The sequence below is a fragment of the Doryrhamphus excisus genome, linkage group LG23, assembly GCF_037039965.1.
Source record: "Doryrhamphus excisus strain RoL-2023G ecotype Guam linkage group LG23, RoL_Dexc_Guam_v1.1, whole genome shotgun sequence".
NCBI classification, from domain to species: Eukaryota; Metazoa; Chordata; class Actinopteri; order Syngnathiformes; family Syngnathidae; genus Doryrhamphus; species Doryrhamphus excisus.
Window position 1 is genome coordinate 4503749 of NC_136379.1, and position 27888 is coordinate 4531636.

Genomic DNA, 27888 nt, shown 5'->3' on the forward strand with positions numbered 1-27888 from the left:
GAAATGTAACCATATCAATCAAATTATTGGGCATTTCGCTAGATAAATAATCTCAATTACGTGGTAAAATCAATTAATAAAATGAAATTGTAATCGTTGAATAGTGGCAGTTCATCTCCGGGACGCTAGGGGGCGGCATCATAAAGCACTCTCGAGTGACGGGTGAAGGGGTTAAAGGTTATTAGCTTGACGTCGCCACGTGTGTTGATGTTTTGCTACACCACAATAAACGGTCCTGTCGGTTCTTTTGTTACATGTTATGGGCCAAAGAGCAACGGGGATCTAATTCTTAGATTGTTGTCAATTTGATGAAGAAAAAAGCTGCAAGCTAAGCGGTAAGCTAGCGTTCCGTTTTCGGACATGCAGCGACTTAACACAATGATTAAGTGTCGTGTGTGTATACATCTACTCAGTTGTGTTACAAGTGTAAGGTTTTTAGTGGTTTTAGGTTTTTAGTATTTGTATTCGAGAAGTAGTTGGCACCCTAAAATGGAAATAGCTTTATTGATTAAATGAATTGGTGACGTCATTAGTCGTTGGCTATGTAGTCCATAGTGAGGGCCAAATATTAGAAACAGCTCTCAGTATTAAGTGTTTTGCTACTTTGTTTGTAACTCTCTGCCAATGATAATCAAAAATGAATATTATTATCCTTATTTTTCTTGTTGCAGGTCTTTGTGCAGTGTTTTCGGTCAGCCTGAGATTAAATGAGGAACTTAAAGTTGCTGAAGAGCTTGCAGACTTCAGAGCTGCAAGGCCAGGGCTCCCCGCAGTGTTTGTCTTCCCGAGTCGACACTGGAACACTACTGGTTGCCTCCCAGTACTCCATCACAGAGTTCAACCCTCAATTAGGACAGGTAAGACCTGAAGGGTGATAGCCATGTGGTCATAGTAACTAAAAGGGTTGGGTTAAACGATTATTTCTGTAATCGATTAATCTAGAAAATAGATTTCCGATGCATCGATTAATCCCTGAAAGTCCCTGATTAGTTCCTGAAAACATAAACCACATGCACAGGTTAATAAAAAATTATATTTGTAAATGATCTGCCTATATCAATAAAGTATAATAACATGAATAATACTAATAATAATAATAATAGAAATACAACTAACTACAGCGTGTATTTGAGGAGTGTGTGTCTGTGTCAGTTAAGTGTCAGCAAGACGCGAGTGTGTGAGAGTGTGTTTTTGTGTGTGCACATGCTCTGTATGTGCGAGGCTGGGGCACAAGTTACATGGTGCAATTTGGATGATTGACGGGATTAATCATTGCAAACAAGGAAAAAAAAAGGCATCTTCTCCTTCCAAGGAGCTCCTGGGTGCTACCTCAATAGGTGATGGTGCCATCTCAATTTTGCATCGGTCACAAACCACCGCATCATTACCTTTTGGCGTGAAGTATTCCCATACTTTGGATACTCTGTTGCGCAATCTTTTCTTCTGGCCGGACTCACTGAAACTTGTTGCCGCAGCTGCCGCCATGTTTTGATTCTGAGTAGTGGTGTGGCGTTCGTGAGCAAAAGGGTCAAAAGAACTGGTTCTTTTTTGCGAACGAATGAACCGCCCATAAATACCCATTCAGTCTGCTGGCCGTTTTATTCATGACCGACACAGCACTAGTTAGTGAGCTGTTGAGTCGAAACGAACGTGAATGAGTGAACGGACTGACTCGACAGGACTGACCTGGTCTTTGCACAGGGGGGGGGGATCACAGGCTAACCACCAATTGACTGAAATTAACGTCTCTTTTTACTGAATGAATCGGAATGAACGGTTTTGTCCACCACTAATTCTGAGTGAAGGCGCATCGATATGCAGTTCTTGTGTTGATGTATTTTTTGTGTCGATGTCATCGATGACGTTACACGTTGTCCCTAGTAACTATGCTTCACTTTTGTGATCATGCAGGTGGTGAGTGAGGCCTCCCTGACCGGGGATGGTTTCCTCCCAGAGGATGGCAGCGGCTTCTTGGTTGGGCTGCGGGACCTACCGGAAGTTGAGTCAGCGTGTTTGGCTACCGCTGACGGAGATGTCATCCTCTTTAACCTCAATACCTGTCAGGTGTGTTGCAAAGTGCAATGTTTCGATGGTGGGCTTACTTGTGCTTACTTGAATTTCTTGCCGGTGTGCAGTTGGAGTGTGTTGGCAGTGTCGACAGTGGCCTGACGTCAATGAGCTGGAGTCCTGATGAGGAGCTTGTCGTTCTCACTACTGGTCAGCAAGTCACAGGAATATTTACAGTACACAACAACACAAAAAATGTCACAATCATTAATAATAGTTTTCTATCTTACAGGCCAGGAAACGATCATCATGATGACAAAAACCTTTGAGCCCATCGCAGAGTTTTCAATTCACCAGGATGACTTTGGTGAAGGTATGGTGGCTCTCATTTATTATTCTGCATTTCTGCTTTAGACGTCAACCTGCATTGGTTACCTTGTACTTCTGCATGTGTAAAGACAATACATTTGAATCTAATATAGTAAATAAAAATGACCTTACCATGCAGGGAAGTTCATCACGGTGGGCTGGGGCAAGAAAGAGACTCAGTTCCACGGCTCGGAGGGCAAACAGGCCGCACAGAGGAAGGCTCAGGTTTGACACAAACATCATAGGTTGTGGAACATGTTTTCCACACTAACGTTTGTATTTAATACATATTTGTATAGTTGATCATATAGTAGCAAATGCTGAAAAAACAAAGAATATCAGAATAAAATGCCCATTTTTGATATTCTAAACCAGGGGTCTCAAACTCAATTTACTTGGGGGCCACTGGAGCTAGGGTCTGGGCGAGACTGGGCCGCATCAGGTTTTCCCAAAAAAAAAACCCGCATTTATTAAAAACAGAAAAATATACTAACTTTTTCAGTGCTTTGGTTCCGATTTTCTACAATAAAAACTCTGATAAAACATTCCACTGTTCTCAAATATCTTAATTTTTATTTTTCTGCACAAAATAAGATGAAAAATAAATAAACAAATCAAGAATAAAGAAAATCAATCAATCAGTAATAAATAAATATAATAATAATAATAAAAACTTAAGAAACCACATAGTTGGTGGGTAGACAAATTATTTTTTCAGATTAAAATGAACAAAGCATTATTAGAGCCCTGTAGACATGACAAAACACGACTATAGTCACATTTATACTCTTTTTATTTACAACATATTGCGCAACTGCAGGGTCTTGAGACACATGCTAACTCGCAAACTAGAGAGCTAGCGACCTAAACGGTAGCCTCCAAGTTATTTCCTTTAAACTTAAATAGCCAAAAACGTACCACTTCCACACGGATAGGGAGGATAACTATTAACAGTTATTTAACCTTTAACATGAACATGAATCAAACGTAATAATTTTTTCTGGGTACATGATACCATACAGCATCCATATCAAACTTGCGCGGGCCGCACTGACATTAAACTTTCATATCAAGGCGGGGGCCTCAAACTAGTGTCCTGCGGGCCACATTTGGCCCACGGGCCGCGTGTTTGAGACCCCTGTTCGAAACTATATAAAATGCCTGTTATAATTATAACCCCATTTTAAATTCAGTTTTGCACATTTATAAACAGTGTACGAGAACTGAGGGTGAATTTGGGCATACATTTTCTCTAGTATATATAAAATTAATGTTTTCTTGTGCATAAATGCCATGTAGCATGTGATATGGCTAGCTTCATCGTGGAAGGTGCTTGTGTAACTAGGAAGATGTATGCTTGTGTAACTTGGACAGAATATGGGAGATTTAATTGATTTGTATTCAATAATCATTTTTTCTTGGTTTGAGGTGATTCCTCTTTTTTGATACATCTCCACTATACTTTAGGGTTGTGTATCTTTAACATCCATGTCAACAAGGGCCTCATCCTCTTGTTTTCTTGTGTCTGATAAAAACGTGTAATCTTTCATATGCACAATGAACATAAGTTGTGTTGGTAATACTGTAATATATTAATATTATAATGTAGTACTATTAACCTTACCATGGATGGGTGAAGGTCCAGTTTTGTCTTTATGTTTGTGAAAGGCACTTTAATGCCTGAACATGGATGAGTTATTATTGTACCCCAACTTTAGACATAATCAATTCCGACCCCCCCCCCCCCCCAATGAATCAAGCCACGGTACACGCTTCGTGGAAGTGCCCACCCGATTACTCGACACGTGCTTTGAAGCCCCAGCACCTCTTGTAGCATCACTAATTTTCTCCAAAAATCAAATCATATGAAAAGTGAGGTGTTGGAAAACCGAGGTTTGACAGTATTTGGAAAATATCAAGTCTTGTCAAAGCATCTTCCTGCTAGAAAATGTTGAGTGACTTCATAGCTACAACACTGTTTTGTTCCTCCCACCCCTTCACATGGTGCCATCAAACCACTTTCTATTTAAGTTAGTAATAAAATTAATGTTCTTAATTAATTAAATTGATATTTAAATAAAATTAATATTTAAAGCAGAAAAAGGAAATTTGTGAATACATGCAGGGTTGAAAAATTCAGTATGTGTAATACGTGCAGGAAGTCCAGCCAGCGCCAGAATGGGACGACCGCAGGCCTCGGGTGACATGGCGAGGTGACGGACAGCTCTTTGCAGTCGGTGCCGTCTGTCCCCAAACCGGAGCCCGGAAAGTCCGAGTGTGGAACAGAGAGGGCGTCCTGCAGGCCACCAGTGAACCCGTCAATGGCCTGGAGCAGGCGCTGTGCTGGAAGTGAGAAGTGCTTATTAAAGCTTGATCTTAGCAAAACATGTGAGGACCTCTAGGCCTTCCTAGACTGCCAAGTGGGAATCCATGTGAAGGAATCTCCATGTTTCAGACCCTCGGGCAGCCTGATGGCGAGCACCCAGCGGCACCCCAACAAGCACAGCGTGATCTTCATGGAAAAGAATGGACTTCTCCATGGAGACTTCACCCTGCCATTCAACAAGGACCAAGCCAAGGCAGGTTTTTATACATTAGTTGTCCCGTTCAAGACCGATGATGATGATGTTTTCCTATCAGGTGAAGGAGCTGCTGTGGAACAACGACTCCACCGTCCTCGCAGTTTGGTTAGAGGATTTAACAGCAGGGGAGCACGGAGACATCAACACATGCGGTAAGTCCAGTCCACTTTCTCATATGCCATGAAACATTGTCCATCTTCTCCCAACAGTCCAGCTGTGGACGGTGGGGAACTACCACTGGTACCTGAAGCAGAGCCTGGACTTTGGCAAAGACCCCCAGAATGCTCCGGCGTGTATGTGCTGGGACCCTGAGCGCCCCCTACGGCTACACGTGGTGACTCGCGGGTGGGGGATCCTCACGTACGACTGGGGCTGGACGACGGAGAAGAGCCCCGGGCTGGACGCCTCGGATAACGCCAACGTGGCCGTGATTGATGGAGGTGAGGACCAATGGAATGCGAGGAAGATGAGGAAAGGTTCATAGTTCTTACCCTCCTCTAGACAAGGTACTAGTGACCACCTTCAGGCAGTGTGTGGTTCCTCCTCCCATGTGTTCCTTTGAGCTCCAGCTGAGCTCCGCCGTTAATCAGGTGACGTTCCTCTGCCGGCCTCAGGGGACCAATCAGCTGGCGGCGTTCACTGTCAATGGAAACATATCGGTCTTTAGCCAAGGTGGGTGTTCATGATAAAAACATCGGCCTGCTAAAAATGAACTTTAGAATTGCTAACATGTTTTTACTGACCAGATTTAGGAGAAAAACATGACAAGGACGCAGATGGATTCAGGACTGTGTCTCGCCCCCTACTCCTCAAAAACATCTTCAGGTAACTTCCATGAACATTTTTTGTCGATTATAGAAAAAATAAAGTGAATGTTATATTTCTCTTATGTATTTATCAGAGTTGCCGTCCACCAGGAGGCGCCACTGTCACTGCGGCATCTACTGTGGCTGCAGGACGGTCTCTTTGTAGCCATCAGCTGCGGTCTGTTGCCCACCTCCTCCACCCTGATGATGCTGTGCCCCTCCCAGGACGTTGCAGACACGCTCTCCGTCAGGTACCGAACAAGAACCCCTGCTGGAAGTGAAACGAAAGACTTGAAGCCATCAGTGATGTGTGACAACGTGATATTGTTTGGATGCTGCAGGTCTCAGCTGGAAGTGGACGGCGTTGTGGTCAGTGTGGTTCAGTGCTGCCAGACACGCACCGTGGCGCTGCAGCTGGAGGATGGACAGATCAGGAAGCTGCTCTGGGGTCAGTCTCAACACTCTAAAGTAGTAATAAGGACACCTTATGTTTCCAGTTAGCACTCAAACGTATTGACAAGTATTAATCGTATCACATGGAGGTCATTTTCATAGCGTTAAGTGCTCACCTACCATTTCCCGTGTTTACCCTGAACCGCACGTTTTCTTTTTTTATCATGGGTTGGTTTTCATTTTTATTTATTTTTTTACTCCACAAATTGATACAGCATACAAATAATTATGGATCCGACTGTAGATCTCCAGTACTGTTCCAAAATAACAACAACAAATCATGGCTGCACCTATAAAAGCTTTTAAAAATGCACATTTTTGACGTTAGGCGTCTTCAATTCTGACTCACTCAAACTTTTCATCTTACAGTAATTTAGTAATTCATCTGACAATGTAAAGCAGTCCAGCTAACTAACATGCTCATTCATGTAGTACTTCCTCTGCTCTGCAGGGGGCACCAGTGAGCCATAGCCATCACAACATGCATTTACTGGGAATGCAGTGAGGCAGCTCATGTGTTTACATTCAAGTTACCATATAAAAAAAAATAATTGCATACAGTTTAAAAAAGAGAAATAAAGTAAATGCCAATTCACACTTTGAATTTTGCAGCTTCACTCATGGTTTTTCCAAAATGTATTCATTCATTCATAATTTGTGTTTGAATATGTCCTACCATTATTAAAACAATATGCATTCATTCATTCATTTTCTACAGCTTATGCATATTTAAGCAAATTGTAATCTAAATGAAGCATTTCCAAGCATAAAACTGGTTAAAATGCAAACAAAGCATTCAGAAGACTCATTGTTGATACGTAGTATTCTACACTTTCCACTAGGTGTCACTAATGTTACTGTAATGTTCGATGCAACACACGCCATGCTGAAACTCAGCTGTGAGCCTGTGATTTCACTTCCTGACCGGGGAAGTGAACCTACTCGGCTCCCACAGCATCGGAACACGTTCACAGCAACACACACAAGCACAAGTCTTATTTATGTTTTTAATATCTTATTTGTTTACATATTTACTACATTGGGTAATATGAGTGGAAAGGTGTTTTTGGCATTTGAATGCATTTCCAAGCATAAAACTGGCTAAAATGCAAACAAAGCATTCAGAAGACGCATTGTTGATACGTAGTATTCTACACTTTCCACTAGGTGTCACTAATGTTACTGTAATGTTTGATGCGACACACGCCATGCTGAAACTCAGCTGTGAGCCTGCGATTTCACTTCCTGACCGGGGAAGTGAACCTACTTGGCTCCCACAGCACCGGAACACGTTCACAGCAACGCACACAAGCACAAGTCTTATTTATGTCTTTAACATCTTATTTGTTTACATGTCTACTGTCCACATTTTAGAGGTCATAAGCATTTTTTTTACCTGTCCATCTTTGTAGATTGTCTTGAGCCATCAGTGGAGGAGTGGCGTGATTCCAGTGGGTGCAGCATCAACTTCCCTGTGCCCTGCACTCAGACCGCCCTCTGCAGCGTGGGAGGAGAGGTAAAGTCAAAAGATTTTTAGCTAAATGTGTCAGTTCAAACATTCAGCATGACTTTCCATTGAAGTCATTTAAAGACAAAGATTGTTGTAATGGGTGCAGGAGTGCCTGCTCGGCCTGACGAACAGATCTCACCTGTACGCCGCAGACGTGGAGGTACGACCTGCATAGAGGTACAGGGCGCGTCGGCGGATGTCACCACGTGCATTCAAGTGGTCTGCTTCCTCCTCAGCTCGCCTCCAACGTATCGTCCTTCGCCGTCTGCAATGACTTCCTTATTGTCACCACGCACTCGCACACGTGTCGTTGCCTCCAGCTGAGTGCGCTCAGCCTTAAAGGTACCACGCCTGGTTGGGGCCCATACGACTTTAAAGCATGGTGAAGTGAAACCGAAGAGGGCAAATGAATATGACATTGGTGACCTCTCACCCCACAGAGCTGCCGCCCGCTTTGGCCCAGGACGGCGGTCAAAACGATGAGACCTTGCGGCGGGTGGAGAGAGGGTCCCGCGTCGTCACCGTGGTGCCGCAAGACACGCGAGTCATCTTACAGGTCAGCCGAATGTGGTGACGGTCATTCAGACTTGCAGCCGCTCACTGTGGTGCGTTTGTGTCCAGATGCCTCGTGGGAACTTGGAGACTGTCCATCATCGAGCTCTGGTGTTGGCTCAGCTCAGGAAGTGGCTGGACGAGTAAGTGGAGCACAGACCTCCACCAAGTTCCGAGTGGCATAGATACACACCTCCTGATTTTTCGAACCTGCTGGGGTTTTTTTTCTAGTTTGAAGTTCAGAGATGCGTTTGAGTGTATGAGGAAGCTGCGCATCAACCTGAACCTCATTTACGACCACAACCCAAAGGTACATGCTACAAGAACTTAAGAAAGCCTCCAAAATGTAACACTTCTGCTTCCTTCAGGTGTTCCTGGAGAACACGGACATGTTCCTGATGCAGCTCAGCTCCATTAACCACATCAACCTTTTCCTCACCGAGCTCAGGTCAGTAGAGCATCGTGATCAGGTCAGGAAGCCTGAAGGAAACCTTATGAGGTGTCTAACGTGTCTCCTCATCAGGGAGGAGGACACCACAAGCAGCATGTACCCTCGCCCTGAAGGCTGCACCTTCCAGCAGCCGCCCGCATCAGGGCAGAAGAAGGTGGACGTGGTGTGCGACGCTTTACGGCGCACCATGGAGGCGACAGATCCCAACAGGTATCAGGAATTTTCATGGAAATGAATTGGAAATGAGATCAATTGCAGGTTAGTTTATCATGAGGCACATAAAGCAGATTTATTGCTAATTCTGTGTAGTTCAAATCGTGGCTGGAGGAGTTTATTATTTTTAGACTCCAGCATACCCACAAGGACAAGCAGTATAGAAAATGGATGGGTGCATGGATATAGCCTCATTCCAAACTGAATTAAATTAATCTCTTACCTCAAAATTCTACACAAAATACTCCATTATGACAATGTGAAAAAAGGTTTTTTTTGACATGTTTTGAATTTATTAAAAATAGAAAACAAAAAAAATCACATTTACATAAGTATTCACAGCCTTTGCCATGAAGCTCAAAATTCAGCTCAGGTGCATCTTTTTTCCACTGATCACCCTTGAGATCTTTCTACAGCTTAATTGGAGTCCACCTGCAGTAAATTCAGTTGATTGGACATGATTTGGAAATATAATAACTGTCTATATAAGGTCCCACAGTTGACTGTGCATGTCAGAGCACAAACACCAAGCATGAAGTCAAAAGAACTGTCTGTAGACCTGCGAGACAGGATTGTCTTGAGGCACAAATCTGGGGAAGGATACAGAAACATTTCTGCTGCTTTGAAGGTCCCAATGAGCACAGTGGCCTCCATTATTCGTAAATGGAAGACGTTTGGAACCACCAGGACTCTTCCTAGAGCTGGCCGGCCTTCTAAACTGAGCGATCGGGGAAGAAGGGCCTTAGTCAGGGAGGTGACCAAGGCCCCGATGGTCACTCTGTCAGAGCTCCAGCGTTCCTCTGTGGAGAGAGGAGAGCCTTCCAGAAGGACAACCATCTCTGCAGCAATCCACCAATCAGGCCTGTATGGTAGAGTGGCCAGACGAAAGCCACTCCTTAGTAAAAGGAACATGGCAGCCCGTCTGGAATTTGCCAAAAAGCACCTGAATGACTCTCAGACCATGAGAAACTAAATTCTCTGGTCTGATGAGACAAAGATTGAACTCTTTGGTGTGAATGCCAGGCGCCATGTTTGGAGGAAACCAGGCACTGCTCATCACCAGGCCAATACCATCCCTACAGTGAAGCATGGTGGTGGCAGCATCATGCTGTGGGGATGTTTTTCAGCAGCAGGAACTGGCAGACTAGTCAGGATAGAAGGAAAAATGAATGCAGCAATATATAGAGATATCCTGGATGAAAACCTGCTCCAGAGCGCTCTTGACCTCAGTAGACTGGTCATGTACCTTGACCATATAGACAGTAGACATTAGCACACAGCCAAGATCTCAAAAGATTGGCTTCAGAACCACTCCGTGAATGTCCTGGATTGGCCCAGCCAGAGTCCAGACTTGAATCCGATCGAACTTCTCTGGAGAGATCTGAAAATGGCTGTGCACAGACGTCTCCCATCCAACCTGATGGAGCTTGAGACTTATTGCAAAGAAGAATGGGCAAAACTGCCTAAAGATAGGTGTGCTAAACTTGTGGGATCATATTCAAAAAGACTTGAGGCTGTAATTGCTGCCAAAGGTGGATCAACAAAGTATTAAGCAAAGGCTGTGAATACTTATGTAAATGTGATTTTTTTGTTTTCTATTTTTAAGAAATTCAAAACATGTCAAAAAAACCTTTTTTCACATTGTCATAATGGAGTATTTTGTGTAGAATTTTGAGGTAAGAGATTAATTTAATTCAGTTTGGAATGAGGCTGTAACATGACAAAATGTAGAAAAAGTCAAGCGCTGTGAATACTTTCCGGATGCACTGTATTATCAGCAGCAGTACAGTAAGGTGTAGGTTTCACAAGTAATTGATAATACTTAAATAAAACATAATACAATCTTAGAACTACATAATATACAGTAAATTGTGATAGTTAACTAGTAACAAGGCATTTATTTGCACAAGTGTATGCAGATTAATTTGATCATGGCGAGACAAAATTGAGTTTTTCTTTCGTTTGTTTCAATTATTTAGAGAAACTTTTTATTTTATTTATTAACTCCAGATTAGCAATTCATTCATGCCCATAAAACTTTCATTCATTCATTTTCTACTGATGGTCAGGTGGGGGGGGGGGTTGCTGGAGCCTATCCCAGTTGTCTTCAGGCGAGAGGCGGGGTACACCCTGGACTGGTGGCCAGCCAATCACAGGGCACATATAGACAAACAACCATTCACACTCACATTCATACCTATGGACAATTTGGAGTGGCCAATTAACCTAGCATGTTTTTGGAATGTGGGAGGAAACCGGAGTACCCGGAGAAAACCCACGCATGCACGGGGAGAACATGCAAACTCCACACAGAGATGGCCGAGGGTGGAATTGAACTTGAGGCTCCTTGCATTGAGGCCTGTGTGCTAACCACTCGTACACCGTCCAGCCACCCATAAAACATGTCAAACCCAAATATCACCTCTTGGCTAAATATAGAAAAGTTTCCCCACCTTTGGTACTACTGTACAATTCCTTGCACAGGTTCTGTCTGTCCATACTGACGGCCCACGTGAAGAAGAGTGTTCCCGAGCTGGAGATCGCTCTGCAGAAAGTCCATGAGCTTCGAGGTGAGAGAGTGTTGAGACGTATCTGGCACAGGTGTAGTTCCTGTGTGGTACAACATCAGAAAGAGCAGGCAGTATAACGCTATCTGGATACAGCTTTTGTACTGGATTATGTACTTATTGTGTATCTGTGTGTAGCGAACCCACCTGAAGGCGACGGTAGAGTCAGCGCTGAGGAGGCTCTAAAGTACCTCCTCTTCCTGGTCAACGTCAACGACTTGTACGAACACTCTCTGGGGACGTACGACTTTGACCTGGTGCTCATGGTGGCCGAGAAATCCCAAAAGGTTGGCAGCATCAGCGTATTTCTTGTGTTGTTTGTGGATGAACAGATAAGTGTTGGAGTGAGACATCCTGTTCATTGTACAGGACCCCAAAGAGTACCTCCCCTTCTTGAACATGCTGAAGAACCTGGAGGTCAACTACCAGCGCTACACCATTGACAAACACCTCAAACGTTACAGCAAGGCGCTGCTGCACCTCAGCAAGTGTGGTGGGTCTAAAATGTACTTCCACCAGTGGAACATTAATAGCATACAATATCACATGACAATACAAAATCTCCATCAAAAATAACATCAGTGACCTTTTGAGCTCACAAATTGACAGGAAAAAATCTTCCAGACACATTAAAGACTCCATTTTTTTTTTCCAAAATGTACTTCCATTAGCCGGAATGTGTCTGAATTGAAAAGTAAATATGCTTATCATGTCCTGTCTTTTTTAGGAAAGGAGCATTTCCCAGAGGCTTTACAGCTGGTGAAGGAACAAACGCTCTACAGCGAAGCTCTGCGACTTTACCCTACCGACAGCGCTCACTACAAGGTATCCGTGGGACATTACAGGTGGGGTGTCGACATGTTTTTCTCCATGTTGCAGTGATTAAGGTGTATAATATATTATTAGTGGTAATGGTTTTAATTTCATTTGAACAGGCATCAGATTACAATTGAATGCATCCCATAATCAGTTCACAGTTCCACATGTCCAAAAGGAGTAGGAAGAAGCAAAGCTTATTAAATCCTACCCCTCCATCTGGTACTTTTACAATCAGTAACTGTTACATTTGTTCACTTCCTGCTTTCCTAATATAGTTTTAAGTTGTTTTTTTTTTTTATCACGTACCGAAGTAGGTGATATGAGCATCCAATGCCATAATGGGTACCATAGTAAGTGTCAATATAGTGATATGTATAGCACATCATGACTGGTTCAAGACTCTTCATCCTTGTATTTAGCAAACATCAACTGCTTGTATTGTTTCTTGAATTGGCTCATCGTTGTGCATTGTTTGATTTCCTTACTCAATCCATTCCATAGTTTGATTCCACATACTGAAATGCTATGGCTAGCATAACGTAGTCCTAGCATAGAAGTGTTTCAAATGTACTTCTTCCCTGAGATCATATTTCTCCTCTCTTGTAGAGAAGTATTGGATGACATTTTTAGCTAATTGGTTATTTTTAGCCTTATGCATTATTTTAGCTGTTTGAAGATGAACTATATCAGCAAGTTGAAGTATTTGTGATTTTAGAAATAAGGAGTTAGTATGTTCTCTGTAGGCGGCATTATGAATTATCCTTACTGACCTTTTTTACAGTACATTTAGCGAGTGAAGTCATGAGTAAATAAGCCTAAAAGATGTTTAAAGGAGAAATGGAGGTTACAAAGGCAATTTATAATCAGTGTAATTGCAAGTAAAGGCAATAACAACTATTAACCTTGACCTCCCCAGGCGCTGAGCTGTGCCTACGCCGAGCACCTGGTGGAGCAGCAGCAGGCGGAGCAGGCCGGCTTGTTGCTATGGCGATGCCAAGAGCCCGCCCGTGCCCTGCAGGCGTTCGCCAGCTGCGGCAGCTGGAGGAACGCCATCTGTGTGGCCCAGCAGATCCCGCTGCCTCCAGACCAGTTGGCTCTGCTGGCCAGAGACCTGGCAGGTAACCAAGGCAACAGGTAGTGTTTATGTATTTATTTAATTTTTTAAAAACTTATATCGTTCCTCATTTTAAAGGGAAGCTGACTGAACAGCGGCGCCCTGTGGAGGCGGCAATGCTGCTGGACCAGTACGCCAAAGTAAGAGCAACTATTATGACATTGATTGACAAGGCAAACAAGGGCCAAACAATTACAAATGGCACCAAAGATCTCCATCTTAGGATCTTTCTTTGACCTCCAACAATCTTCTTCCCCTAACAAACCACAATGAAAACATTAAAATGATTCACAAATGTTATCGCTAATAATAAGTATGGATGTTGCATAAATAAAATGTCTGCACATGTATCCTGCTCGATTGAAAATGTCACAATGAACACATTTGTTAGAAAAATATTTTTAGTGTAATCTAAGTACCTGACAAAACAAAATAATACTTCTTACCTTTTGAGCTCTTGTGCTGAATCAGAGTGGCGTTATTAACCGTGGTTCTCATGGCGACCTAGGACTGCGAGGAGGCCATCTTGGCTCTGATCACTGGCGCGGCCTGGGAGGAGGCGCTCCGATTGGTTGGTGAAATGAAACTATATATGCACACACACACACACACACACACACGTGTATCATTGCTTTGGTTTCTTCTCGTGTTCAATCATGTTTGTGTGCTGCAGATCCACCTGCACGACAGAGCCGACATCACCGAGACGGACCTTAAACCCGCCCTGCTTGAAGGTACCTTTTTGGATTCTCCTCCATTGTCACAGAAACAAACTTTTCTTTTTTCCCTATGTGTCAGCGGCTAGCACTCAGATGCTCTTTGTGGAGACACAGGTAGCCACCTTCATGCGACACAGGACCCGACTGGCGTTGGTGCGGGAGCAAAAGGAGAAGGCCAGGCTGAGCTTGCTTGGTGAGGGGCGAAAAAAATGCTACATCTATAACTAGATGTGTGGTTGCCATGGTAACATCCAAATATCCCCTCTTGCCTTCAAGATGAGGATGGTCCGGACTGTGCGGACGCTGAGCTTTACTCTGAGGCGAGCAGTGTGATGACTTCCTCCAAGTACTCCCACAGTAACTCACGCATCTCCTCGTAAGAAAACATACTTCTTACATCATTCATTAAAAAAACATATTTAAGTGAGATATTGAGTTAAAAAAGGGTTGACTCGCTTGTTGAAACGGTTAAAAAAAATCCCGGCGTACCAAAATGCATCACGCAAGCCACGTGATATCGCTCTCTTTTCCTATTGGTCAGCGGTAAGGCGCAAGAATGTAAACGGAAAGAGGCTCGCATCAGTACGCTAATACACTAACTATAACTTTGATGTATGAATATGTTGGCACGAGTCCGTATGATTTCAATAAAACATATGAGTTCACGTTAAGAGCACAAAATGTCATTCCCACGCTGAGGGGGAAAAAAAACTCCCGGTTAACTGCTGTCTTGCTCGCTAACATGCTAAGTCGAAGTCGCGTTCGCTCGATGGATAAATGTTGTTCGCGATGTCCTTTTAACGTGCTCTTGTCGGTTAGCTGGCTAACGTGCTGATGTCTGAAAATTAATATATAGAGTAATATATAGATATATAATATTTGTGTTGCTTCACTCCTACCGTTTCCTGTTTGCATCGGTGTGCCTGACCAATTGGAGGAGAGAGCAATGTCACGTGGTTATAGATTTTTTTGTACAGCACAATGCTATCATTTACATCTTGCAGTGATAAGGCAAAGGAGTATTTTAAAGTGGTAATGATGTACATATGTAATGATTTAGTGCCAAAACTGCTGATGAAAGTTCTCGAACGTGACCTTGTATGACGCAGGAGGTCGTCAAAGAACCGGCGCAAGGCTGAGAGGAAGAAGCTGAGTCTGAAAGAAGGAAGTCCCATGGAGGACAGAGCTCTGATGTTCGCACTCGGAGAGATCATCACCACCGTGGACAAGATGCGAGGTGAACGCTCGTCACTATACCCTGCTCTTTGTCTGAAGGCTCCATCAGCGATGCCAAGCTGATTGTTGTCCTCCTCCGTTGCAGAGGAGGTGCAGGCGCTGCTCAAGGCGCTCGTCCTTTTCCACTTTGACAAGCAAGCAGAGAAGCTGCAGCTCATCTTTGGGGAAGCTCTTTGTACGATGGAGGAGGCCATTGTTGAAATTTGGTCTCAAAACCTGCAGAGCAGCCACACTCCGGTAATTTATCAATTCATTTGTTTCAGTTGAGATGGAGCATTTTTCATTTCTTTAATGACAGCATTCACACTAGAGCATGTGTGTACAGCTTATAGTTTTTGCAGAGGTTAAGAGTGGCATTCTTTGTAAAGGCAGACTATTCGATGCCTTGTGTACCTAATGTAAGGATAATTCATAATGCTGCCTACAGAGAAGAGATCCAATACTTCTCTACAAGAGAGGAGAAATATGATCTCAGGGAAGAAGTACATTTGAAACACTTCTATGCTAGGACTATGTTATGCTAGCCATAGCATTTCAGTATGTGGAATCAAACTATGGAATGGATTGAGTAAGACCCTCAAACAATGCACAACGATGAGCCAATTCAAGAAACAATACAAGCAGTTGATGTTTGCTAAATACAAGGATGAAGAGTCTTGAACCAGTCATGATGTGCTATACATATCACTATATTGACACTTACTATGGTACCCATTATGGCATTGGATGCTCATATCACCGAGTACTTCGGTGCGTGACAAAAAAAAATTAAACCATGTTAGGAAAGCAGGAAGTGAACAAATATAACAGTTGCTGATTGTAAGTAAGTACCAGATGGAGGGGTAGGATTTAATAAGCTTTGCTTCTTCCTACTCCTTTTGGACATGTGGAACTGTGAACTGATTGTGTGATGCATTCAATTGTAATCTGATGCATGTTCAAATGAAATTAAACCATTACCAAGTTTGATGCTCGCTTTCAAAGCAGCACATTTATAGTGACAATGAAACCCTCCCAGACCACAACATTGGTAATGGTTTTATTTCATTTGAACATGCATCAGATTACAATTGAATGCATCACAATCAGTTCACAGTTCCACATGTCCAAAAGGAGTAGGAAGAAGCAAAGCTTATTAAATCCTACCTCTCCATCTGGTACTTTTACAATCAGTAACTGTTACATTTGTTCACTTCCTGCTTTCCTAATATAGTTTAAGGGTTTTTTAATTTTTTTTTAATATGTATTATTTATTTTTAAAAAATTGTTCACTTCCTGCTTTCCTAATATAGTTTAAGTTTTTTTTTTTAAGATTTTTTTTTCATCACATACCGAAGTATGAGGTGATATGAGCATCCAATGCCATAATGGGTACCATAGTAAGTGTCAATATAGTGATATGTATAGCACATCATGACTGGTTCAAGACTCTTCATCCTTGTATTTAGCAAACATCAACTGCTTGTATTGTTTCTTGAATTGGCTCATCGTTGTGCATTGTTTGATTTCCTTACTCAATCCATTCCATAGTTTGATTCCACATACTGAAATGCTATGGCTAGCATAACGTAGTCCTAGCATAGAAGTGTTTCAAATGTACTTCTTCCCTGAGATCATATTTCTCCTCTCTTGTAGAGAAGTATTGGATGACATTTTTAGCTAATTGCTTATTTTTAGCCTTATGCATTATTTTAGCTGTTTGAAGATGAACTATATCAGCAAGTTGAAGTATTTGTGATTTTAGAAATCATAGAAACTTGTCTATGATTTTCAGGTCACGGGCCCAAACTCGACAGCTAACAGCATCATGGCTTCTTTCCAGCAGCAGCAGACACCCGCAACGTCACAACAAGGTCAAAAATCACATTTCTTGTTTTTTTTAAGAATTCAGATATTCCCTTGCAGCTCACTTTTTTTCTCCCCCCACCACAGATGTGGAAGTTTCCACTCCACCAAAGATGAGGAGCACTGTCAAGTGGAAGCTGACCATTTGTAATTAGACTTTTTTAATTTAAACATGTAAAGGACAATGAAAAATGTGTAATAATAAAAATTAACATCTAAATCATAATTATTCTTTGTAATTTCATGGTAGGAAAAAAACATCTTACCTCCATGACATTATGTAGTTTGTCACGTTTAGTCCAGTCGTGAAGGACGATGCTAACAAGACGACATGGGAACTGACCTTTATAGTCCATAAACATGTCGGATTCGGGAGATGTTTAGCACCATGGGTAGAAGCTGCCGTCTCTAAATGTCATCATCACATCCTCTTGGCCCGTTTAGCAGACGCAGCTCCGGCACGCTGCTGATTGATGGCCTTGCCGACGAGGCGGAGCTTGCGGAGACGCAGCTGACGTAGACGCAGCTGCAGATCTTTGGGAAGTTTACCTCCTTTTTCCAAAATCTTCATGCGCTGTTTGGGTATCTTGGTGAGGTTGAAGTCGCAGATGGTGGGGAAGTAGTCGTACATGACCTGACAGGTGCGGGAGGACGGGACGTAGCCCTCAGCGGTCACCGTCACCTTGTACTCGCCGGGATTGAGCAGGCGCCAGTAGTCACCGTTGGATGCTGAGCGGGATGAGAGTCAACGATGTCACATAGCATTAAGATTGCATTATGCTGATTGGGGGGGGGGGCAACTACAAGATGATTGACAGTACCTGATCTGATGTGATGGTTGATGTCGTCCACTTTAATGACGGCGTCTGCGATCCCAGCGTCTGTATCTTTGTCACGGACCACGCCTTTGATTCCACGGTGCACCTTAAAACAAATGATAACATGTTATAAACACACATACACACACAAGCCAATCAGGCTTCAGTACCTGCTCCATGTAGACCAGCAGAGACTCGCGGTTGTTCTCCCACTCCACAGGCAGCTCGCCGGCATGGGGGAACTTGTCGCAGGACAATTCCACCGTCACCTCGAAGCAGTTTGTGTGCAGGTAGCTGAAATCATTCATGCCTGACAACACATAAAAGTTTAAAATGTGGGTTATTTTTATGTTGTGCTATTTTTTTTTACAAGCTTATTTCACCAAATGCTTCTAAAATATACTTTTAAAGAACTCTTGTGACATAATGCAAATATTCCAACCCAAAATGCAATCTGCTGAGTTCAAATGTGGGTTATTTTTTTTACAAGCTTATTTCACCAAATGCTTCTAAAATATACTTTTAAAGAACTCTTGTGACATAACGTAAATATTCCAACCCAAAATGCAATCTGGTTAGCTCAAACTGTGGGTTATTTTTATATTGTGATTTTTTTTTACAAGCTTATTTCACCAAATGCTTCTAAAATATACTTCTAAAGAACTCCAATCAAAATTTCCAAACAAATGCCATCTGCTGGGTTGAGCACATACGTTCTGATTCTGTTATTTCTATCATCTTAAGATTTCACCAAAAGCTTCTAAAATATCTTTTTAAAAAGCCTTTGCAACACATTACATGACATAACTCAAATATTCCAAACCAAAATGTCATCTGCTTGTTTGAATTTGTATCTTAGTTTTATATTCTGCTATATTTGGCAGCTTAGATTTCACCAAATGCTTCTAAAATATACTTTTAAAGAACCATAATAATGGAACCAAAATGCAATCTGCTTAGCTCAAAATGTGAGTTATTTTTATATTGTGCTATTTTTTCTTACCAGCTTATTTCAAATGCTTCTAAAATGTACTTTTAAAGAACTATCGTAACTGAAAGGCCATCTGCTGGGTTGAGCACATGTTCTGATCCTGATTCTGTTATTTCTATCATCTTAAGATTTCACCAAAAGCTTCTAAAATATCTTTTTTAAAAAGTCCCTGTGACATAATACATGAAGTAACTCGAATATTCCAAACCAAAATGTCATCTGCTTGGTTGAATTTGTATCTTATTTTTATATTCTGCTATATTTGGCAGCTTAGATTTATATTTTGCTATTTTTTTTTACAAGCTTATTTCAGCAAATGCTTCTAAAATATACTTTTAAAGAACTCTTGTGACATAACACAAATATTCCGAACCAAAATGAAATCTGCCGAGTTCAAAATGTGGGTTATTTTTATATTGTGCTATTTTTTCTTTCCAGCTAATTTCACCAAATGCTTCCAAAATATACTTTTAAAGAACTCTTGTGACATAACACAAATATTCCGAACCAAAATGCAATCTGCTGAGTTCAAATGTGGGTTATTTTTATATTGTGCTGTTTTTTCTTACCAGCTAATTTCACCAAAAGCTTCTAAAATATCTTAAAAAGCCCCTGTGACATAATACATGAAGTAGCTCGAATATTCCAAACCAAAATGTCATCTGCTAGCTTAAACACGTAGGTTATTTTCATATTCTGCTCTTCAAGATTTCACAAAAAGCTTCTAAAATATACTTTTAAAGATCTTGTACTTTTAAATTGTGTATAGAAGCAATTTGAATGAACTTCGATAAAACGTCCTTAAACACGAGTTATAAAAAAAAATGACAATGGAACGTCGAAGACACACACATTCTTACTTCCGGGTACGTTGTGCCAGGCGGCGCCGTTGATGATGTTGTTGTACCTCAGGAAGTCCTTATTGTGACACGGCCTGCGGTCAGGGTTGGACATCACCTGTAAAGGTACGTCATACTCACGTTCTCGGACATGGAAAATGTACACGCAGCGACTTTAAGAGTGTAGTAATACTCCTAAGGTGGAGTAGCAGTCACCTGATTGGTGCTGGCGTAGGCGGTGGCCAGCCAGCGGAAGAAGCTCTCGTCGGCGGTCGGCGTGTGCTCGTGAGGCGCCCAGTCGCGGGTCATGTCGAACGGGTACGTGACCACCAGCTCTCCGCCGTGCAGGCTGGCGCTGAGAACAAACGGGATGTTCTGCATCCAGTTGATGACGGCTCGGGTCTCTGACGCCACCTTGTGACGCAACCGTGATGTTAGTCCTCAAAGAGTTCAAATGTGGCTTATTTTTAGATTTTGCTATTTTTTTTACCAGCTTATTTCGCCAAATGCTTCTAAAATATACTCCTAAAGAACTCTTGTGACATAACGCAAATATTCCAAACCAAAATGAAATCTGCTGAGTTCAAATGTGGCTTATTTTTATATTATGCTATTTTTTTTTACAAGCTTATTTCACCAAATGCTTCTAAAATATACTTTTAAAGAACTCTGTGAAATAACACAAATATTCAGAACTAAAATGAAATCTGCTGAGTTCAAATGTGGGTTATTTTTATATTTTGCTATTTTTTAACAATCTCATTTCACCAAATGCTTCTAAAATGTACTTTTAAAGAACTCTTTTGACATAATGCAAATATTCCGAACCAAAATGCAATCTGCTGAGTTCAAATGTGGGTTATTTTTATATTTTGCTATTTTTTAACAAGCTTATTTCACCAAATGCTTCTAAAATATACTTTTAAAGAACTCTTGTGACATAACGCAAATATTCCAACCCAGAATTAAATCTGCTGAGTTCAAATGTGGGTTATTTTTATATTTTGCTATTTTTTTACAAGCTTATTTCACCAAATGCTTCTAAAATGTACTTTTAAAGAACTCTTGTGACAAAATGCAAATATTCCAAACCGAAATGCAGTCTGCTGAGTTCAAATGTGGGTTATTTTTATATTTTGCTATTTTTTTACAAACTTATTTCACCAAATGCTTCTAAAATATACTTTTAAAGAACTCTTTTGACATAACGCAAATATTCCAAACCAAAATGAAATCTGCTGAGTTCAAATGTGGGTTATTTTTATATTTTGCTATTTTTTAACAATCTCATTTCACCAAATGCTTCTAAAATATACTTTTAAAGAACTCTTTTGACATAATGCAAATATTCCGAACCAAAATGCAATCTGCTGAGTTCAAATGTGGGTTATTTTTATATTATGCTATTTTTTAAGCGCTGAGAACAAACGGGATGTTCTGCATCCAGTTGATGACGGCTCAGGTCTCTAACGCCACCTTGTGACGCAACCATGATGTTAGTCCTCAGCTGGACTTTAACGTTCTAGAGAAACCTTAAGAAGAACGTACAAAGGCGTCCTCTGAGGCATACTCCTCTGGAATGGGGAAGTAGTGGTTGATGAGTTTGGAGCGGTCCGTCTCCAGCTCGATGGCCGTCCACATGACGGAGTTAAGGTCGGCGAAGTTGTGGTTCATGTCGATGCCTTCGTAGCTGTAACGACCCAAAGTCCACCCGGACAGCTCAGATCCCTGCAAGAACCGGAACGTTCTATTACAGTTCTCATAACTCGGACAACTGTTAGGACGAACGATGGCGGCGGACACCTTTTTGAAGGCCATCTCGTACCCGTCGGGGTTCATGGAGGGCAGAAGATGGATGCGGGTCTCCTGGACCAGACGCACGATGCGCTGGTTGCCTTTCTTGTACTCTCGGCACATGTACTGCATCAGGTTGAGAAGAAGTTCGCGACCCAGAACCTCGTTCCCGTGCATCCCGGCCACGTAGCGGAACTCGGGTTCTCCTGTGGATGTTTACACATGAAGGCATCGTGAGCCAAAGAACTGAAGAACCTTAAATCATCTTATCAATGATGTTATGATTTCATTTATAGGTTAGAACATCTGGAGAGGAAAGCACCACCACTACTACTAGTACTAGTACTACTACTACTACTACTAACGCTTCCTGTTTGGCCTGCAAACAAGACCTCAGAAATGTCACACGTCCTCCTGAAAAGTGTTTATGAGGACACATTCCAGCTCCCTCCCCCCTCCATGTGTCGTCTCGCGTCTCGCCAAACATCATAAAGTGTTGGCGTTAAATCCAACGTACGCCAGGATGGACATTCCAGAATAATCCTAATTACTTGAAATAAAGAAGTCTTTCAATTTGCCACTTTTGGGGAGTTGTGTAGACGTCTTGTTTGGTTTCAGCGTTTAACGTACGCGGCCTTCATCGCCAAGGTGGGAAATCCTCCCCGCCTTCTCTGCCGTGTGGGCGGAGCCAAGGAGGCCAAAGAAAACATTTGTCAAGAGTAAACGGAGAGGAGATGGACTTACACACAGGGAGCGCCTGTTTGGAGACGAGAGGCTGAGATTCAACGTAACAACGTGTCTTCTGTCCATATCATCATCATCATCATCATCAACGTACACTTCATCACGGGACGCAACCATCATCATGCGTCACAGTGAACCAATGGTGGACAATCATAAATAATACCAGCCTTGTGATTCCGTATTAAGAAATAATAAGATACTTGGTGTCAACTTATGTTTTAGTATTTTTAAACATATGCACCAAAAGCTTGTAAAATATACTTTTAAAGAGTTCTTAACTCAGTCACTACTAAAATGCAATCTGCTAGGTTGTATATGTACTATACGTGATTTTGGTATTCTATTTTTAACACTTTAGAATTCACCAAAAGCTTCTAAAATATACTTTTAAAGAACATATTGGACGTAACTCAAATGTTCCACACCAAAATACTGTTTTACCATCTTAGATTTCACAGAAACCTTCTAAATTGTACTTTTAATGAGCTCTAGTGAATGTGTGATGTAACTCAAATATCCATCTGCTGGGTTGAATCCTTAGTTTATTATTAAATTCTGCTATTTTTTCGAGTTTGGACTTCTCCAAAAGCTTCTAAAATATACTTTTAAAGAGTACTTGTGACCCAACTCAAGTATTCCAAAGCAATATGCTGTCTGCGGGGTTGAACACATCGGTTATTTTCATAATCTGCTACATTTGTCATTTTGGGTTGTTGCACAAAAGCTTCTAAAAGATACTTTTGAAGAGCTTGTAATATATTACATGAACTCTAAGTCAAATATTCCACCCTAAAATGCCATCTGTTGTGTTGAACGCAGCGGTTATTTTCATAATCTGCTACATTTATCATTTTGGGTTGTTGCACAAAAGTTTCTAAAATATACTTTTGAAGAGCTTGTAATATATTACATGAACTCTAACTCAAATATTCCACCCTAAAATGCCATCTGTTTTGAACACATCGGTTATTTGTCTATCCTGCTACATTTATCATTTTAGGTTGCACAAAAAGCTTCTAAAAGATACTTTTGAAGAGCTCTTGTAACCTACTGAGTAAATAACTAAAATATTCCACCCTAAAATGCCATCTGTTGTCTTGAAGACATTTATTTTTCTACCCTGCTGCATTTAACCAAAAGTTCTACAATAGCTTTTTGAAAAGCTTGTAATATATTACATGAACTCTAACTCAAACCTTCCACCCTAAAATGCCATCTTTTGTGTTGAACATATCGGGTATTTTCATATTCTGCTACATTTATCATTTTTGGTTGCACAATTTTTTTAAAAGATACTTTTGAAGAGCTCCTGTGACCTACTGAGTAAATAACTAAAATATTCCACCCTAAAAGGCCATCAGTTGTCTTGAACACATCAGTTATTTTACTACCCTGTTAGATTTAACAAAAAGCTTCTACAATAGCTTTTTGAAGAGCCATGTAATATATTACATGAACTCTAACTCAAATATTCCACCCTAAAATGCCATCTCGTGTTGAACAGATCGGTTATTTGTCTATCCTGCTACATTTATCATTTTAGGTTGCACAATAAGCTTCTAAAAATACTTTTGAAGAGCTCTTGTAACCTACCGAGTAAATAACAAATATTCCACCCTAAAATGCCATCAGTTGTCTTGAAGACGACAGTTATTTTTCTACCCTGCTACATTTATCAAAAAGCTTCTAAGCTGCTTTTTGAAGAACCTACTGAGTAAATAACTAAAATATTCCACCCTAAAACGCCATCTGTTGATTTGAACACATCCGTTATTTCTCTATCCTGCTACATTTATCATTTTAATTTGCACAAAAAGCTTCTAAAAGATACTTTTGAAGAGCTCTTGTAACCTACTGAGTAAATAACTAAAATATTCCACCCTAAAATGCCATCAGTTGTCTTGAACACATCAGTTATTATTGTACCCTGCTACATTTATCATTTTAATTTGCACAAAAAGCTTCTAAAACATACTTTTGAAGAGCTCTTGTAACCTACTGAGTAAATAACTAAAATATTCCACCCTAAAATGCCATCTGCTGTCTTGAAGACATCAGTAATTTTACTACCCTGCTACATTTATCATTTTAAGTTGAACAAAAAGCTTCTAAAATAGCTTCTTGAAGAGCTTGTAATATATTACATGAACTCTAACTCAAATATTCCACCCTAAAATGCCATCTGCTGGGGTGAATTTGTAGCTTATTTTCTTATATTTACTAGCTCTGATTTCACCAAAAGCTTTTAGAATATACCTCTAAAGAGCGTAAAAGATCAAATATTCCTCACCCAACTCGTGTTTTCCCGGGTTATCCGAGATCTCCATGACAACCAGCTTGAGGCCGGTGTAGCTTTTCCCGATGCTGTAGATGCGAGTAATGTCGGGACAAGCATCGTTCACCGATTTCATCAACTGTAAAGAACCAGGAAGGGGAGGGAAAAAAAAGGAACATCACCGTTTCCATTTCCAGCATTCCAACATTTCCATTTCAATCCCAATGCCGTTGAAGTCCGGATGAGATCAAATCACGAGATTAAAATGATTCCAGTTAGAATCCCTCCAGCTTGTTTGTCCATGTGGTCCACATTTCTTGAAGGAAGCCAGTGGAATGTGGATGCTTTGTTTTCCAAACATCCCATAATGTTTGTTTTTTGGGGGCTGGGGGGGGGGGCTTCCAGACAGGAAGCGTCCCATGATGCCCATCTTTAGTCTCACCTTCCTCATGTCTTTGTAGTTGTGGTGTCTGAAGTCCAGTTTGTCCCTGGTGGGTTCTGCCTGCCAGGCGTACATGACGTTTGGATCTAGAAGACAAGAAGACTATCATTGTCTGGAGGTCCCCTGGTGGTCCCCTGGTGGTCCCATGGTGGTCCCATGGTGGTCCCATGGTGGTCCCACTGTGGTCCGGTACCTGGAATCGTGCATCCGAGGACCTCCGCTCTCAGACAGATGTTCCCCTGCGTCCCGTTCTGGTACCACGTCTGAGGGTTGATGCGGATGTAGCGTGCCACTGTGGACCCCGCCTGGAAGAGAGCCAGAACCGGTGTCTCTGCGTCCTGGTTGCCTTCAAAGACCTGCAGATGGAGATCCGTTGGCGTACGGGGAGATGTAGTGACGGCAGGAAGTGCGGGGAGACTTACCGCCTCTTCCGTCCCGTTCATGCAAGACGTCCACACCAGGGAGTCGTTACTGAACTGCACCTTGTAGGAGTGGACCACGTCCCAACTGGATCAGAACCACATCAGCCCCATTAGCATGTGCTAATATCCCATCTTTGACCTCTACCGCTAACATTTAAGCTAATAATAATCATATATAAATACATAATCATGAAAAACCAACCAGTTTCTTGCTTCAATTCACAGACATAAACAACAGGCTTCCTTCAGCATCTTTCTATCTGACAACACTCAAAATCAATAGGCTTCTTTCCATGGCACATAATAATCGTACAAAACTGGGTCAATTCAAAACAAATCAGTTTCTGGTTCAATTTAGAGACATATACACATCTTTGGGGAGTCCGATCCAGGCTTCCTTCAGCATCTTTCTATCTGACATCACTCAAAATCAATAGACTTCTTGTTGGGACACATAATAATAGTGAAAAACACACTGGGTTATTCAAAATCAATCAGTTGCTAGCTCAGTTTAGAAACAGACCCACATCTTTGGTAAGTCCGATCCAGGCTTCCTTCAGCATCTTTCTATCTGACATCACTCAAAATCAATAGGGAGCTTGCTATGACACATAATAATAATAGCTGGGTTATTCAAAACCAATCAGTTGCTGGCTCAGTTTAGAAACAGACTCACATCTTTGGGGAGTCCGATTCAGCATCTTCCTATCTGACATCACTCAAAATCAAAAGGCTTCTTGCCATGGCACATAATAATCATTCAAAACCAATCAATTTCTGGTTCAATTTTGAGACAAGCACACAACTTCAACATATTTCTACCCAACATCATTGAAAGTCAATAGGGTTCTTGCTTGGAGCCCCCCGATCATTCAAACCTTCAGTTTAGACACATACACAGCTTTGGGGAGTCCGATCCAGGCTTCCTTCAGCATCTTTCATTCTGACATCACTCAAAATCAATAGACTTCTTGTTGGGACACACAACAATAGCTGGGATACTCAAAACCAATCAGTTGCTAGCTCAGTTTAGAAACAGACCCACATCTTTGGGAAGTCCGATCCAGGCTTCCTTCAGCATCTTTCTATCTGACATCACTCAAAATCTATAGGGAGCTTGCTATGACACATAATATAATGGTGAAAAACAGACTGGATCGTTCCAAACCAATCAATTGCTTCAATATAGAAACATACACACAGCTTCACCACCTTTGGATGTCACCCAAAATCCATAGTGTTCTTGCTTGGACAAATAATATATATAATTAAAAAGCAATCAGTTTCTTTAGAGGCATATAAACGGCTTTGGGGAGTTTGATCCCAGGTTCCTTAGCAGCTTTCTACCTGAAAATCAATAGGCTTCTTGTTGGGACACATAAGAGTGAAAAACATGCTGGGTTATTCAAAATCAATCAGTTGCTAGCTCAGTTTAGAAACAGACTCACATCTTTGGGGAGTCCAATTCAGCATCTTTCAATCTGACATCACTCAAAATCAATAGGGAGCTTGCTATGAGATAAAATAATGGTGAAAGACAAACTGGAGGCATATAAACAGCTTTGGGGAATTTGATCCCAGGTTCCTTCAGCAGCTTTCTACCTGGCGTCACTCAAAATCAATAGGGCTCTTGCTAAGGCATGAGAGGTTTGCATGGAGGCGGCGGGCCATCATGCTACCATGGAAACCAACACCGAAGCAAAAGGGGTGGGATGATGCTGCGTACTGACCTCCAGATGGAGTTACGCCCCTGCAGGATGACTCCGGTAAAGCGGGTCAAGCGCAGAGCGTCCACCTCCAGCCACTGCTTCCTGTCGCGGTCGTGGGCGCACCAGGCGCCGTCGTAAATGTCGCCGTCCTCAATTCCCGACTGCGGCAAAAACACAAATATGTTTACACCGCCACGTTGCGACTGAATCCGTGCGGCGCTCACCTGGATGTTGAGTCGACCCCGGTGAGGGCCCAGACCTCGCCGCTTGTAGGACGAGGCCCTCAGCTGGGTGTCCTTCACTTTGAGGGACTCCAGACCCAGAGGAGGACAGTCTGGTGGTCGCCATGGTAACGCATAGGAGACACAAGGACGCTATAAGATACAAGCTGTTTTCCATGGTGGAAAAATGGCCACTGGGCCACACTTTGGAGACCACTACCCTATGGTATTAGTTGTGTCCCACTACTTGAGTGTCCAAATGTTTTCCATTGAGGGACGCATACTGAAAAATGGCCCCCGGGGTCTCACTTTGGACACCCCTATATAATGTAAGTCACATGCACACCATCAAACTCAACAGCAAAGCTCATACATACCATAAGTACGTGT

General features: G+C 41.9%; 2 protein-coding genes and 1 long non-coding RNA gene across 4 annotated transcripts; 1 reads left to right on the forward strand and 2 right to left on the reverse strand.

Moving 5' to 3' along the window:
• The first annotated feature begins 674 nt into the window (after positions 1-674).
• elp1 (elongator acetyltransferase complex subunit 1) lies at positions 675-17481 on the forward strand. The gene is made up of 35 exons (XM_078788399.1): positions 675-857; positions 1912-2064; positions 2136-2217; positions 2300-2380; positions 2516-2601; positions 4535-4725; positions 4832-4955; positions 5017-5110; positions 5168-5398; positions 5460-5630; positions 5705-5783; positions 5860-6015; positions 6106-6212; positions 7630-7733; positions 7834-7887; positions 7964-8069; positions 8168-8283; positions 8349-8422; positions 8511-8589; positions 8648-8727; positions 8803-8940; positions 11428-11513; positions 11649-11797; positions 11880-12003; positions 12238-12335; positions 13246-13447; positions 13522-13583; positions 13952-14014; positions 14117-14177; positions 14242-14355; positions 14439-14538; positions 15272-15399; positions 15484-15635; positions 17173-17251; positions 17331-17481. Exons 1-35 carry the CDS (start codon positions 708-710, stop codon positions 17396-17398), a joined length of 3942 nt encoding a protein of 1313 aa, XP_078644525.1. The 5' UTR covers positions 675-707; the 3' UTR covers positions 17399-17481.
• Positions 11664-14575, reverse strand: LOC131106032 (uncharacterized). 2 transcript variants are annotated; one of them, XR_013625412.1, is made up of 3 exons: positions 14182-14575; positions 13890-14029; positions 11664-11818 (listed from the first exon to the last, which is right to left on the reverse strand). It is a non-coding gene; the product is annotated as an uncharacterized LOC131106032 (long non-coding RNA). The 2 variants fall into 2 exon arrangements; XR_009120042.2 differs by lacking the exon at positions 11664-11818 and adding an exon at positions 12669-13699.
• Positions 16310-27423, reverse strand: LOC131105991 (putative carboxypeptidase X1). Its single transcript, XM_078788402.1, has 12 exons — positions 27299-27423; positions 25569-25653; positions 25340-25502; positions 25147-25232; positions 24720-24843; positions 21695-21891; positions 21440-21619; positions 20108-20305; positions 19913-20009; positions 18232-18371; positions 18065-18167; positions 16310-17972 (listed from the first exon to the last, which is right to left on the reverse strand). Exons 2-12 carry the CDS (start codon positions 25587-25589, stop codon positions 17665-17667), a joined length of 1617 nt encoding a protein of 538 aa, XP_078644528.1. The 5' UTR covers positions 25590-25653; positions 27299-27423; the 3' UTR covers positions 16310-17664.
• Between the last annotated feature and the right edge of the window lie 465 nt (positions 27424-27888).